The following is a 13,227-nucleotide window of genomic DNA, read 5'->3' on the forward strand; positions in this document are numbered from 1 at the left end:
GTTTACTTTTTTTTTCCCCAACAGTTTCAGCAGTGTATGATGTAACACTAAATTTCAGAGGAAACAAGAACCCATCTTTATTAGGAATTCTTTATGGAAAGAAATATGAAGCAGATATGTGTGTAAGGTGAGCATATACTGATGGAGGTGAGCCCTAAGATGCACAGTGTAGCATGTTGAAGTGTATTCAAATTTTAAAGGGTCATTTCCTTTCCTGTAGTCCCCTTCTCCTTGTCCTTCAGCTTCAGTGGTCCCTTGTAGTAAATAGTCTAAAGCTCCTTTACATGCCAGTTTCTCTCCCTCACTCACATGGTTTGATCAGCAGATTAAAAATTTAAAAATGCTGAAGTTCAGACATCCTATGAATGAGGTGGGACATTGCCTCACTGTTCCTCACTGTTCCTTTGCCTCTGAGAGTAGCTGCTAACACCTAGCCCCATGCAGCATGTACAAATTTGCATGCACGTCTGCCCATTCTCTTTCTTGCTTTCTCCTTGCTGCCTTCTGCTTCAAAGGCTTCCTTGTGATCATAAAAACGACCAATCCTGTTGAATTTCTTCTTTTCCCTTTTATGTTTGGACCTGAGACATGACCTGGTTGTTCTTTCCACAGTTCTTTAGACAGTTTGCTTCTCTGGGGGATTCACCCACCCTTTGGAAAACATTGCTGTATTCTGGTGATGAGGTTGATGCTTGGTTTTTAAAAGTTTAAAACAAACAAAAAAAAAGCCTTTCTCCTTCCCCCCACATCTTTCCCCTGTGACCTTGGGTCTGTGTGTTGCTGCAACATCCACAACATTTTAGTCTGTCCGCTGAAAAGATGACTGTGGAGCTGTCCATGGAGAGGTGGAATTGCTCATTTGCAAGGGGTTTCATTTTCACTATTTACACTTGCCAAACATATTCCTGATGAGAAAAGTGAGCAGACAATTTGCCAGCCACCAAAACAGCTGGTCAGGCAGTTCCACCTGTTATTCCACACTGATGGCAGGTACCTGTAGGATATCTGGATGGATCTGAGGTGCACATGCATGGAGGCACATCTGTATAATTATTAATTATACACTGAACTGTGGCAGCCTTCAGTTAAATATCCTTTTTTGCTAATGGAGGTGCAATTTTATTTTATATCTTGGAGAGGCAATGGGAGGAAAGAAGAGAAATGTAGTTTTCAATAGAGTTAGAAGAGATTCAGGTTTGTAAAATTCTGTTGAGGATGATGTTGCCAGGTAAAATTACTAATTGTACCCTACAAATTGCTGTGCTTAGATAATTTTGATTTAAAATAGTTGTGGATGGAATAAATATTTTCAAGGTGCTTTTCTACACTTTTTCTCTGTTTTGGGGAAGAAGCTATGAGAGTTAGGAGACTATTTTTACAGATGTTTTGCTGAAAATGGAACATGTCCTTATTGTGCCAACAGACTTACTATAGCTCAGAGAAGGGAAGCACATAAGCTCTTGTTCTTGGTATGTGCAGACGTAGTTACCTGTGCAGAGGTAAGCAGCTTAGCTCTGCAGTGGATCCAGTCTCTATCCCGACTGCCTCCAGAGGAAATCATCAGGAAATCACCAAATGTTACTGCTGTGAGTCCCCTCTAGTGGTGACAGCAACACCATGGCAACTTCACCAGAAAGCTTTCAGCAAATGACTTTTCACTGAGCTTTTACTGAGCATTATTTATATGAATGGAGCAGTTTCTCTTGTTAGAGCTCATGTAAGTAAATCTGCCAGATCTGGTGTTCAGTTGGCTTATGGGATACAGAAATCATTAGAAACGTGTTAGAACAAATTCACAGAATCATGAAGGGGCTTGGCTTGGCTTGGTCTCAGAAAACAAAAGAATGCAGGGGAATGGTTGGCTCTTCACCACTACAGAGAGGCTCTGACAAGGCACCTGTTCTCAGTGAGGTCAGGTCAGGGCTGACACTGGGCAAAACTGTCACCCACCCCCAGAACTGTGTGCCTCAGTCTGTGGGGCTGCAGAGGCAAAGAGGGACAAGTGTAGTCACTGCAGATGTTTGCCTTAGAGATGGTATAAAGTGAATGTTTAGTTGCCTCTCCCATTGCTTCCAAAATAGGGTTTTCACTACCAAAATGTAGCAAACAATTATCCTTGGGTTTTCCACTTGCTTGTCTTTTCCCAGCTCCGAGTGCGTCAGTCTGAGCTCCCTGGGAATCAGCCAGTGATGGATCTGGTGAAGGAGGAACAGTGCTGGAATGGGAAATGTTTATTTTACTGATGTGCTCTGAAACTGACAGGAGCTTGTACAGTTTCTTTTGTCTTAAATAGCACCCAATTCCCAACCTAAAACCTCAGATTTTAAGTCCCAGTTCCCTGTTTTTAAGATCTCTGCCATCAGTGACACTCTTGCCTTTGATTTCTCCCCTTTACTGAATGGAAGATCTTCCCGAGGAGAGGCATAAAACCAAATACCTGGATTTTCCCTTAATTATTTTCTTCTTTTTTTGTTTGTTCTTTTCTTTTTTTTTTTTTTTTTGTTTTTCTTCTTTCCATTTTTAAATCTCTCTACTAAACTAGGAGATTTCCTCTGGAAGATATCCCTCAAGATGAAAAGGAAGCTGCAAATTGGCTTCATAAGCTTTACCAGGAAAAGGTAAATAGCTTCACTTTCTTTTCTGTCTTTCGGGACTTGCACGGGGGAGTGTATTAAGGCAGTGAGTAATACACACTCTTGCACTGGATGGAGAGGATATTATGTATAACTAGGCAGCTATCCCTCAAAGTGCTGGAAGGAGCAGGACCGAGGAGCCCCTTGGCAGCAGAGGGCTGGGTAGTGAGTGGCTTTCAGGAAGCACAATAGAATTCAGAGATATGCCTGAGCTGTGGAAGACTAATAGCAATCCACTGTCTTTTTATATTTTTCAATGCTTGGATCTCTGTCATGCATTTCTAAAGGCTCCATTTTCCCTGTGGGTGTTTCTAGGCACTTGAGAAGAGTGATAACTGTCTGTCAGGGACAGCCTGTCCCAGCTTTCAGCTGCAATTGTTCTTTGCTTTCATTTTTCTTCCACTGTCACTTTCCTTCTGCCTCCTGGTAATACTTCTGCAGTGGTGTGTGACATGGGACAGACAGTCCCTGGGATCTGCTGCCAGGGACTGATAAAACACATGCCCAGCATGCCTTCAGATGGCTCAGAGCTTTTCCTTGTGTCATTTCTTTTTCTAACCTTAGATGGTTAGAAAAATCCATTTTTCTCGACCACAGATTTAACATTTCTGTGGGGAGTACAAGAGAGCTGTAATTGTTGTCCAGCCCTAAGTGGTGGATTATTGAACTTGAAAAATCTATCTTGATTTCTGTGTTGCTGGTCTTTGTGGGAAGACAGCAGAGAACAGAAAGTTAAAGTATCCTGGGCTTTCCCCAGCTATGATGACCTGCAGCATTGCCAGACTTATGCTCAGTCTCTAGGTAGGCAGCAAATTGTTCTGAGTTTCATTATATTTATTTCAACCTAATTTGTTTGAATATCTGAATTCTGATTCATTTAAGGAGAGAGGTTATTTTACAAAGAGCAGTAGCTCATCATCTTCACCCCCCACCTCCCCATCGCAGATCTATAGAACCAAAGAATCTTTGAGGTTGAGAGAGGCTTTCTAAGAACACAGAGTCCAACTGTCAACCCAGCACCACCACCACCACCACCACCATGTTAACCAATAAACCATGTCCTCAAATGCCAAATCCATGTGGGTTTTTTGAACACTTCCAGGGATGATGACTCCACCAGTTCCCTGGACAGTCTTACTGCTTTACAACCCTTTCCATGAAAGTTTTTTTTTCCTAATGTCCAATCTAACTCTCCTCTGGTGCAATGACACTATTTCTTCTCATCCCTCCTGATGCTGGCTGTACCTCTGTTCAGCTTTGTTGGGAGATGTTGACAGGGAGTTATTGCTTATGGACATGGGTATTTTACATATTGATCTTACAGTGTTATCAATACTTTGTAACTGGAATCCTCTCATTCAGTTTATTGCAATGACTTTGTAACTGGAATCCTCTTCCTGCACAGAGGGTGTGTCCCCCAAAGGCTGTTATTGGCAAGGAATGCCTTGCACTTCTCAGTCCTTTGTAAGCGAAATTAAAAAAAAAAAAAAAAAAAAAAAAAAAAAAAAAAAAAAAAAAAAAAATTAGCCAGACTTGAGCCATCCTTGGTAATGGCTTGGGAACCTTAAAGAACAGTCTTACAGACTGAGGGAAGGTGGTGAGCACCTTGTTCCTTTGATTGATGTGTTCCAGGATTGCACCTCTGCAGGCACAGCTCGGGATGCAGTGGCTCTGTTGCAGGGCTGGGATTAGGGCTGGTGTGGTGCTGTCTCTGCTCTCAGCTCATTCCTTGCCCTCCCCTCCTGGCTCTCCATGCAGAATTTTTCTGCTGTGCTTTGCTGAATCATGCTGACCTTTCTGGAAGTAAAAACAGGAAGGAAAAGCACCCAGCTAAGGGGATTGGTAGTGTCTGAAATGGTCTCTGGCCTGAAGCTGCCCTAAATTCTTAAGCAATTAACAGGCAAAATGAAGGTATTTGGTAGTGGAGAAGATGATAAGGTTTCAGTTTTTTATGGTGCCAAAATTGCCTTCAAAAGGCTTAAAGGTCACTTGGGTGATCAACAGAGATGCCCAGATAAGTGACAGCAGATGGAATTGGGTGCTGTGCACCCTTGATGAGTTTGTACCATAGATACTGTCCTTGGTGATATCCTGGAGCTGACTAATCTTGGGCTGCTTGGTGCAAACATTATGAACCCATTTTCTTTTCTCTTTGCCCCAGGATGCTTTGCAAGAGATGTATAATCAGGAAGGTGTATTTCCTGGCAAGCAGTTTAAACCTCCTAGGAGACCATGGACTCTCCTAAACTTTCTTTTTTGGGCCACAGTTCTCCTCTCTCCTCTCTTCACATTTGGCTTCGGAGTTTTTGCAAGTGGATCACCTCTCCTTATCCTTGCATTCCTGGGACTTGTAGGAGCAGGTAATAAAAGCAGAGAAGATGCTAAGCTCAGTGACACATAACAGGATCCTTTACCTCCAATAAGTTCTGTGTATTAATTAATGAGAATGGGGCTTGCAGGAAAATATTTGGAGCTCACTCATTAGTCTTTCTATTGTACAGCATTTTTATTGTTTCAAAAGCTTTAATCTGGGCAAATTTGCCTTCATATCCTAAGCAAAAACTGCAGTAGTAGCACGTGAGTCTTGTATCCCATTATTATGGTGCCTGAAAGAAAAAATACTTTCACTGGACAAGTTGTCTGTGAATTAAAAAAAGAAACCCAAACAAAACCAGCACAACAAACAAAAAACACATAAATACAACCAAATTTTCTCTCCCCACCCCTGCAAGAAAAAAGCCCTAATAAAAGAAGGGGAAGTAGAGGGAGGGGATATGCTCCAGTGTTCATGCTACATGTCCTGTTAACCAAGAGAAGCATTAATTTTATTTTTAAATCTGGACTGTCCCTCTTTGTGGTCCCTGTGCAGCCTCGTAGAGCGCACTGTTGGTCTCTGCTGATTTGGGGATTGGGTTCTGCTCGTGTGCTTACATGTAACTGCCTAGATGCTTGGACTGGTTTTAATGTGCCTCTCGTTTCTCTGTTATATTTTAAAGCTTCCTTTGGAGTTCGTAGACTGATAGGAGTAACTGAAATAGAAAAAGGCTCCAGCTATGGCAACCAGGAATTCAAGAAAAAGGAATAACTGATGGCTGCAGTTCAGCACATATAACCAGACTATGGTATCTGATTAACTTCAGTTAAAAAACAACAACAAACACTTAGAAACTATCTTTTTCTTAATAACTGATGACTAATATTAATGAATAAAACTTGAGCCAAGAATGAAGAAGTTGGAGGCATCAGCTGAAGAGAATGCACCAACCTTCTGCCTGTTCAAGGATTACTGTAGTCAAGATGTGGGAGAAAATCTGGGGTGGGGTGGAAGAAGAAACTAATTTTTCTTGCTTTGTTGGGGGACTTGGGGTGAGGGAGAAAAGAGGGCATTGGCCATGGCCATGTGTATCTTCAGATGACTGAAAACTGGTTTCTGTCAAGAGCACTACACTCACTTTTACAACAGGAGCCATTGAATGTTTCCTCTTGCTAAAGCCAATGTAACGTTTATTGATTTCCAACTTCTCTTACTAACGAGCCAGGAAAAAACACCCTCCTTAAATGAATTGGCAGGTGTTCATTGGGTTAGAGTCTTTTTGGCTGTGTTGTCATGGCTACAGATGAAATCCTGTTTGTATGTTACACTGACACTTTTTATTTTCAGGCAACATCTAAAGACTTCTGTAATGCAGAAGAATGGATAGTGGAGTTTGGAAGCAGCATGTTATCCATCAGCACATCCCATAGAACAGATCCAATAGGATAACATTCTCATCCTATCTCCTGCTAACTGCTCAAGGCTGTTTAATTTCAAAATTAGGTCTTGAGTCCTGAGTGCTGTTTGCCCTGTTTCACATCAAACATGTTCCATAATTTTGAATCTGTTTGGGCTGTTTTTTTTAAATTAGTGGTTGACCATGGGATTTAGAGTTGTGCAAAGAAGGACATTTTTTCAATTCTCCTTTTATTTCTGTTTGCATCTCTCATTACCAAAGTCCAACCTCTCTCACTAAACTGGGAGGCAGCACTAGAAAACAGCACAATAGTTTTCAAAATGTCTTCTTTTGTAAAAAATGTGAAAAGGAGAGGTCTGTAGCAGTCAAATTTTGAATGCTGGCATCTCTTGAACTTCTGCTGAGAGTTTCAGCATGGATTGAGATGGGGCCAGGACTTTTCCCTGTGTGTGTCAGGATAGGGTGTGCTGCTCTTTTGACTTGGTCATGCTTTGGATGTTCATGTGAAGTTTTTTGCAAGGTGAGCTGTGCTGTTAAAGCATTAGAGTACAAGGTCTCTTCAGGGATTTTAAGTATCTTTAGTTTTGCTTGTTGACATTTTGGTCTTTTTCACTGAAAATCAGAGCTCAGAATCATGTCTGTACCTGTCTCCTTTTTTTCCCTTCTTCCTTTCCTTTCCCTTTTGTACAAACGCACATTTGGAGGTTTCTGTAGGTTGCTGCTGTATGCATAGCTGGAGAATTATTTGCAAACAGGTAGTAACTATACCTGTATGTTCAAATCTGAAGGTCACAATCTGCATTTGGCTGCTCACAGAAGAGGGTGAAATGAGTTGCAGATCTACAGCTGAGGGCAGAAGCTAACCCTCAGGGTCTGTATCTTTAACCCAGCTGCCACTAGAATATTTATCTCGCTTTTGTAAAGAGCAGATTTTATCAAAGCACTGGTTGTTGTTTTCATCTTTGCTCCAGTAACCAAGATAAGAGAGTAATAATTTACCTTCTTTCCGAATTTGCTCTTAACTGTTGGAATGTAACCTCTTCTCCCACAGGTTTTTCTGTTTTCAAACACTGGAAGAGCAATTTTGTAACTTAGAAAAATATTTTACTTGGGGTCATTAATCACTTGTTCTGTCATGCACCTGATTTTTATTTGTGGTCTTTTCAACAAGAGCATTTGAAGGCTGACCTGAGTTCTGTCTGTCTCCTGTTAGACTCCACCTCACTGAATCCTTGTACCCAGACCCCCAATGTTAGTGTGTCATCTTTGTCCCCTCAATAAATCTTCCCTAAGAGAGGGGCTGCAAATCTTTTGCAAATGTTAGTGGGATTTGAAATATGCTTTGGGAACTGAGGAGAGCAGAGCCTAGCCATAACTCTGTTTTCCTTGCTGGATGTTTTTGTACTTAGTCTTCAAATACAGTCAGACATCCAAATGCTGATAAAGTTAACTCTGGCTTTTCCCTGTTTTTAACCAGAGGACTGAGAACAGTGTGGGGTTCTTTTTTCTTTTCTTTTTTTTTTTTTTTTTTTTTTTTTTTTTTTTTTTTTTTTCTTAAGTAATTCAGTAATGGGTATAGTTCTTGCTTCCTAGAAAGATGTTAATGCTGTATACTTGCTTCCTGAAGATGATACTGAGTATATATAAATTGTACTGGCTTAGCAGAAAAGGCTTGCTAAGCAGGCTGACCATTGACTATGTTTTATACTTACATTTTGAACAGTATATTAATGGGCATGATGAGAATTTCACAAAATAAATCCCTTCTTAATGCTGAGAAGAGGGGAGCTGCTTAGAGGAGAAAGGAATTAATAGCCTTTCTCTTTACAGGATCCTTTTCTCCTCTTAGTGCATGTAACTCCCTATTCAGGATCATGGGATTAGTGCATGTATATCAAGAGGAGAATAATCAATATTTCATATTTTCTTATCATAACTTATTGGTCATGCTTTCTTTTTGAAAATATAATAAATACATCATCAGATACTTAAATTCTGCTCTTCTAAACAGACATATCAGTAACCACTTGAAAAACTGAAATCTACAGCAGTGCACAAAACAGTACAAAACCAACACAAATCTCTTAATTTTGAATTTTATCTCTCAAATAGGGGTTTTTATACTCGCGCGCGCACACGTACACAGAGTATGTATAAATTAAAATGACTGGAAATAGCTGAAGTTAATGTCACTAATGAAGATTAGCAGATGGATTGGATTGGAAAAGTGAGCATAGATTTTATATCTTATTTTCTTCTGGTTTAATAGAGCATAGCTTGTATATTTGACTACCAAGCCCTTTAAGAGCAATAATAAACAAAAATATATCATGTTTTTCGTCTTTTGCTTTTCAACCATGCTAGGTTTAATAAACTTACAGCTATGGGAGTGGTTTTTTCTCCATCTTTCAGAATATTCATTCATTGCTTATTTGTTTGGAGTAAATAGAGTTTTCCAGTGTGGACTTGCAAGCTGACTGCTATGGAGTTCAGCACTGACTCCGAAGAGGAATGGTTCTCAGACTAACATGGACAGATGATAGATGTATGCTCTTGGCCTTGGCAGCATTTGTCATTGTCACCAACAGCAATGATGCTGCTCTCCAAGTGGGATTCACAATTCCAAAGGAGCGTCACATTGGCCTACATCTGAGAACCTGGTGAGAGCTTGGGGACTGCTGGCCATGTGGCATCTCTGAGTTAGAAAGGCACAAAGAGCTGATGCTGAAGAAGGATGTGGTATCCAGAGGCCTTGGCTCGGTAGGATTACAGTTCTCTCTTGCTCACTGTGGGCTGAATGTGCTCTTGCAATTGACTTTGCATCACTGAGCAAAATATCTGTCTCTGGCACAAAGAGCATGGGCAATGTTCCTTTGTTCTGCTTTAACTTATCTCGAAGGGCTCTACACTTAATTGCTGACCAATGAATCTGACTGCTGCCTGTGTCCTAATTGCCTGGTATTCACAGGAGAAGTGAGTGTGACTGCTCACTTCCACGTGGTACCTCTTGTCTCCATCACCAATGTCTGTATATTTGCTCACCTGTATCTTCTGCAAATGGTTTGGTGACAACCTCTTAGCAGGAGCTTGGAGCTCACCAGTTCAACCAGTCCTACAGCAGTTGTCTCACATGGCTGGGGTTTTCTTTTCCTGAATTTTGGTGCTGGTTGACAGCTCTAGGTCTGAACTGACAGGGTTTTTTGTGTTATGTGATAATGCAACTTTGCTGCTTCAAAGCAAAACTTATAGCAGGGAAGAGAAGACCTTCCCAGGCCTGTTCACACAGGCCCTCCCTACCTAGCAACAGGTCCCTCTGGTGAAAGGGAGTTGGGACAAGGTTTTTACTAAGAGTTGGAATAATGAGAAAGCCAGGGAGTCACTGTCCATCGGATATTTGCTGAAAGTACTCTTTCTGTCTTGGGACTACCCCAAACCTGGTTTTGCTTCATATACCTTTTGAAGAAATGTGGGGTTGGAGGCTTTTAATAATGCTGGCTTGACACTACACAGAGCGTTTCAGATTGAAGACACAGTCTGATGTACTTTGGCATCCTGGAGAAGTATTTGTTAGGAAATCTAAATCCAAGCTTGGGCAGACCTCGCCCAAGTGTTTCATGCAGATGCTGGAGGCCAACACAGATCAAAGTGAAGAATCCATTCCTTTATCTCCTTTGAAGATGGGATGCAGCAGGATAGCTCACAGCATCTCCTGGATGCCATGTGCTTCTGTCCTCTGGTGTGAAGGTTCTGATTCCCAGCAGATGACTGCTGCAAGTTCTGCTGTGTGCCTGTACAAAGAAGCTCATCCCTGGGATGGGAATGCTGAATTTATACTCCCACCCAGTGTGTCAAAGCTGCTTGTTCCCATATTCCTGAACCTTCTGATCATAACAGGCGGTGCTCCAGGGCTGCTGGTGCTGAGAGAAGCTGGGATTTGAAGCAGGTGACAGCCCTGCTGGGAGCTGTGAGGGAGAAGGAACACCGCAAGGTGCATCGCTGGGAGGAGCAGGAACACTGACAGGTCCGGCCAAATTCTTGCTCTGAGAAAACTGAATGATCACCAGGAGCTTTGCAAAGCAGAGACAACTGTGTGGGAGCCAAGCTCTGACTATTGGGGATGTGAGATCTCCGTGTAACAACTTACAAAATAACCCTTGCCACGTTCACGTGATTTGGATCCGAATTCCTCCTAAGGGCTTGTTTCAGATAGGGACTCTCATTCTGCCCTGTTTAAGGCTGGTTTATCTGATTGTCTCTGCAACAAGATGCTTGCAGGCTGTTGGTTGTGTGTTATTTACCTGCTGTGGTTTGGAGTGAGAACATTCTGGAAGTCAGCATTACAGGGTCTGTGCCACGTGTATTAGCCACTAGAAAAAGTCATGAAAATATTTCATACTTCAGAATTGGGAAGACATGGGATTGGCATCTAAGACAAACGTGTTTCTCTGATCTTGGCCTCTGTAGGCTTTTAGAAAGCTGCCTGTGTTTCTTAAAATGTTATAGCTGTAGTTACCAGCCACTGTTCAGTTTTTGAAACTATAAAGAAAGATTATTTGTGCACTTTCACTGTTGAGGGCACTTGAGTGCAGATAGTCTATTTCTAAAAACCACTAGCAGAAGCATCATTTTATCTTATTAGGAGAAAAGTGTATTTTAAAATTAGACACTTCAGCAGCAATCAGAATATAATAGTACTTTTAAAATTTAAATCAGAAGTATTCCTTGGTGTGGGAATACTTCTAATACCACTACCAATTTTCAGTCTTACACAACTTTTTTCATTTTGGCCAGCATGCATTCTTAAGGCAAACACACTGAGTTACAAATTACTAAAATACAATTTGCGAAGGAAGGAAGAGTAGGTAGCAGAGCCTAATCAGGAATTAAATTTTACTCCCCAAGGCATGAGCGGGTTCTGTGTACCTCCTTTATTCCGTGCATGTGCATCTGTGCAGAGAGCCAAGCTGTGTCCCTTCGTGTCCCTTCGCTTCAGCTGTGTCCGAGCTGTCCCTTGTGACATCTGAATGCTGAACTCGCCTGAATGCCCGGCGGCCGCTGCCAGCCGGCGCCTCGCTCACCCCTCAGATCACCAGCAAGTACTGTAGCTTTAATCAAAACCTTCTCTTCGAGGAAAATCACCCTCCTTAAGCTGATTGATGTGTTGCTAATCTGTCATTCAGAGGGAAGCGTAAGTCAACAGATGATCATTATTAGCCAAATCTAACGAGTAATAAAACTGTATACAGGGTATGCATTTACTGTGCATGTGTATATATTTTTGTACATTTTTACAGTTGTTTCCTACACTTGATTTTATGATGTTCAGAAGAAGTGTGTCTGAATCTGGTGAAAAACAAGAAGCTATTAAGAAAACCTGACCCTGTCACCTACTGTAGTTTTTACAGAGAACTGTGCCCTAACACGCAAATTTATAGTGCTATGCAAATTTTATTTTGTAAATTGTCTCTTAAATTTTGCTTAAGTAGTTTACGCTGTTTTTACTGGGCTTTCAGAAAAAAGATGAACGCAAAAGCCTCGTCTTGTAAAATAAAATAGCTTTGGCTGTGTGAAAGTACTGTATATTAGAATCTCATTCACACTTTCAGTTGTTTATTTATGTGATTTTGTACATACTATGATGGAATAGAGGGGTTTTAATTGTGCTTGAATGAAATCGTGACTGCCCAGCATCTGGCTTTTTTTCAAGTGTTTATTGAGCAGCCCATAATGTAACTGGGAGATCTGCATCCTTTTCCTACTTCCCACTCTGGTTTTTGTAACTAAACATGCACTAAGGGCTATTTTCTTTTTGCTTTGGTTGGTTTCATTTCCATTTATACTTTTTGATCTCAGTCCTGCAAACTGACCCATGTGACGACCACGTCTGCAGCAATTACCTGGATGGATCGTTTTGTGGGGATGGGAGGCAAGAACAAGATTAACTCTATGGGCATTCCCTGCACAAAGCCAGTCCTTGAGAACTGCAGAGGGATGGTTCACTTCTGAGACACTTAGAGCAGCAATATATAAAGTTTTGTATGGCTCCTCTGAAAGATCAGAATGGGGAGGGAGGTTTCTGCCTTTCCTGAAGAATCCTCCAAAGTAACCCCAAAGCTTATAACCAAAGTTGAGACTGCAGCAGGGTAGGGTGGCTGTGTGCAGAAATGCTGTAGATTAAACCAGTTTTTCAAATCTGACATCTTTAAAGTTTTTATTTTTTACTAGAAGATAAAGCACTTCCTCCTGTGTACTCCAACATCATACACTGTTACTATGCTCTGTTCCCTGGACCGTCAGCTCTTCTTTAGCCTATGTAATCCTTGAGCAAATGACATTTGTGTCACAATATCACATTCCTGGGTCTTTTTGCTACCCTGCAAGGTCTGGGTTCTTGGTTTCTCCTTTAGGTCTTCTCTTCCCTGATCTGTTCCCCTTTGAACACTCTAGGTTGGGCTGAGCTGCCTTAAGATGACAGATGAGTGGTGTCGTGTGTCACTGTGTGGGAGGACCTATTTTTTGTGGAGAGGATAGGTTTCCATTCTAAGAGTATGCAAGCAGAAACTTTTTTGTCTTCCTTTTGTGTTCTCATGCATACAGCTTTTCTTACCTCAGTGCCTTTATCGGATCTCCTTGGATCCATAATTCATTTTTAGAAGATGATAATTTTGATCTGGAACCAACCAGTGTCAGACGTCACAACTATACCTGTAAGCAGCAGTCAGCAGTGGGGTTTATGGGCAAGGGGAGGTCAGTGGGGCAGTGTGGCACTGCAATGTTTGACAGCCAGCACTGTGTAAGGGAGCTGTGGAAATGGAAGAACACGTTTGCTCCATGAATGAAGGCACAGGGAATGCTGTCAGGTG

The 13,227-nt window shown here is 41.5% G+C and overlaps 1 protein-coding gene and 1 long non-coding RNA gene across 7 annotated transcripts in view; one reads left to right on the forward strand and one right to left on the reverse strand.

Moving 5' to 3' along the window:
• Positions 1–8,697, forward strand: part of AGPAT3 (1-acylglycerol-3-phosphate O-acyltransferase 3) — an 86,085-nt gene extending 77,388 nt beyond the window's left edge. For all 6 annotated transcript variants that reach the window (XM_068179671.1, XM_068179670.1, XM_068179669.1 and 3 more), the window contains 4 exons: positions 25–127; positions 2,543–2,618; positions 4,795–4,993; positions 5,630–8,697. In XM_068179671.1, the coding sequence (XP_068035772.1) occupies positions 25–127; positions 2,543–2,618; positions 4,795–4,993; positions 5,630–5,718 (467 nt within the window). In that variant the 3' untranslated portion in view covers positions 5,719–8,697. The remainder of the gene's footprint in view (positions 1–24; positions 128–2,542; positions 2,619–4,794; positions 4,994–5,629) is intronic.
• On the reverse strand, positions 4,859–5,664 carry LOC137468201 (uncharacterized). The gene is made up of 2 exons (XR_010995795.1): positions 5,565–5,664; positions 4,859–5,239 (listed from the first exon to the last, which is right to left on the reverse strand). It is a non-coding gene; the product is annotated as an uncharacterized lncRNA (long non-coding RNA).
• Positions 8,698–13,227: the final 4,530 nt, after the last annotated feature.

Source organism: Anomalospiza imberbis, chromosome 2 (assembly GCF_031753505.1).
Source record: "Anomalospiza imberbis isolate Cuckoo-Finch-1a 21T00152 chromosome 2, ASM3175350v1, whole genome shotgun sequence".
Classification (NCBI taxonomy): Eukaryota; Metazoa; Chordata; class Aves; order Passeriformes; family Viduidae; genus Anomalospiza; species Anomalospiza imberbis.